Source organism: Cebus imitator, unplaced genomic scaffold (assembly GCF_001604975.1).
Source record: "Cebus imitator isolate Cc_AM_T3 unplaced genomic scaffold, Cebus_imitator-1.0 Scaffold145, whole genome shotgun sequence".
Lineage (NCBI taxonomy): Eukaryota > Metazoa > Chordata > Mammalia > Primates > Cebidae > Cebus > Cebus imitator.
Window position 1 is genome coordinate 2,632,543 of NW_016107460.1, and position 2,400 is coordinate 2,634,942.

Consider the following 2,400-nt stretch of genomic DNA (forward strand, 5'->3'; position numbering starts at 1 on the left):
GTTGAAAATCAGCCATATGCCCACATGTTCTAATTGTTGCAGATGCAATGGGAAATGTTAGACCAAGTCACTCTCCTCATGGAAATGTTTGTGAAGGGACAAACAGTAAATATTTTAGGCCTTGCAGCTTGTATGGTCTGTGTCACAACTACTCAAATCCACAGGCTTAATGCAAAATTGACCATAGACAATTCAAAAACTAAAGAGCTAGGCATGGTGGCTCACGTCTGCAATCCTGGTAGTTTGGGAGGCCAAAGCTGAAGGATCACTTGAGCCCAGGAGTTTGAGGCCAGCCTGGGCAACATAGCAAGACCACATTTCTACAGAAAAAAATTTTTAAATTAGCCAAATATGATGGTGTGCACCTATAGTCCCAGCTATTGGGGAGGCTGGGGCAGGAAGATTGCTTGAACCCTGCAGGTTGAGATTGCAGTGAGCTGTGATTGTGCCACTGCACTCCAGCCTGGCCAGAAGAGTGAAATCCTATCTCAAAAAAAATAAATAAATAAAAGGACATGCTGTGTTCCAATAACACTTTATGTTTTAAAAAGAAGTGTTAGATCAAATTTAGCTGGCAAGCTACAGTTTGTCAATTCTTGGTCTAGAAGAAGAAACAGACACAAGCCAAATAATTATGCGTATGATAACACATGCAAAGATCCATGGCAAGAAGACATGTCAAGCTTTGGAGGGACTGATAGGAGACCAGAGGAGCTGCTTCAGGGAGTGGCACCTGAGTGAGGCTGGCAAGGGAGGGAGGAGCGGACCAGCAGGGTCGTGTAGGACACTTAGGAGTTTGGTCTTCACAATACTGACCGTTGGCAGTATTGGACTTATATTAAGCAGGATGGTGACGCGATCAGATTTGAGTTTCAAAAGATCCCTCAATGAAGTGTGTAGAATGAGTTGGGTTAAATGTTCTCATCTGAAACATGAGGATGGATACACTTGCCCTGTGTTTGAAACAGGTCATTGTGTAATCAGTGATCGCACAAGATTACACAAGGTACATAGAAGTGTTTTACGAAATATAAGTGCTATAGAAAAATTACACAGTGATATTTTACAGGATGCAATACCCCTAGATGGTCATATTCTTTCAAGTTTGCTCTGTGAGCAAAGGCATTCTGAACTCATAAAATAAATCTTTTTGTTTATGTTACCAGGCTTCCCTCACCAGGGCAACGACTCCTTAGGGAGTTCACTAAAGAGAAGGAATGTCTCTCACTCTCTCATGCCTTCCCCTCTCCCCTCGCCCAAGCACATCTCAGTTGCTGTCTGGACTTCACGCTCAGCCCCAAACCCATGAAAAATTGCCAAGTATAAAAGCTTCTCAAGAATGAGATGGATTCTGGGGTGTCTTCACCTGAGAAGCAGGAAAAAGAGAATTTCGTGGGTAAGTTCCTTTTTCCTGTCTTAGGCTTGTTTTTATATACATATGGCAAAGCAGGAGTTGTAGCATTATAGGGAGGTATAGAGTAAGCATGAGATATATTTGCAGAAATTGGCTTCAATTTCATTTATAGCTCAGGATTTTGAATTCATTGCTTATGCTGATTTCGTTTGCTTCTTGAACAGCAGTCTATAACTTGCTTTATTTTCCCTTCAATTTTAGATAGAATTGGTGATTATCTTTGCATTTCTTCTTTTTGTATTAAATAGCAAAGATACGTTGAAGAGGCTGACTTTTCTCCAACTTGAAATATCTTCTGATGATGCTGAGAGTAAAAAGAAAAGTTGGTTTGCGCTGCATCATGTTTGATAAATGGAGAGAAGCTGAGAAAAATAAAAGCCTCTAAGTACCAACTTCTATCCTTACTATTAATCACTATTACGTTACAAAGTATTTTGCTATCCTTACTGTTAATCACTATTACGTTACAAAGTATTTTGCTTGCATTATCTTTTAAAATTTTACAATAATTCTGAGGTAAATCCTCTTAGAATCTCATTTTACAAATAAGAAAACTGAGCTTTGGAAAGTTTAAAAACTTGTCCAGAAAGTGATGATAATGATGATGGTGTGCCTGTGTGTGTGTGTGTGTGTGTGTGTGTATGATCTAACCTGTGCTCTATACCTTATGTTGCCAAAAAAGCCATACTACATGTTAGAAACAGAGAACACATATGACATTATTAATACATAAAAGAATAAGCAAGGCTGGGTGCACTGGTGCACGCCTGTAATCCCAGCACTTTGGGAGGCCAAGGCAGGCAAGTCACTTGAGCTCAGGAGTTCAAGACCAGCCTGGGCAACATGACAGAACCCCATCTCTACAAAAGTTACAAAATTTAGCCAGGCATGGTGGTGCATGCCTGTGGATAAGTGGGAGGCTGAGTTAGGAGGATCGCTTGAGTCCAGGAGGTTTAGGCTTTAGTGGGCTGAGATTGTATCACTGC

The 2,400-nt window shown here is 40.7% G+C and overlaps 1 protein-coding gene across 1 annotated transcript in view; it reads left to right on the forward strand.

Annotated features, from left to right (window-relative positions):
• The first annotated feature begins 1,205 nt into the window (after nt 1-1,205).
• Nucleotides 1,206-2,400, forward strand: part of STOML3 (stomatin like 3) — a 20,355-nt gene continuing 19,160 nt past the window's right edge. Inside the window, exon 1 of the mRNA XM_017542494.2 lies at nt 1,206-1,396. Within this exon, the coding sequence (XP_017397983.1) occupies nt 1,345-1,396 (52 nt within the window). The 5' untranslated portion in view covers nt 1,206-1,344. The remainder of the gene's footprint in view (nt 1,397-2,400) is intronic.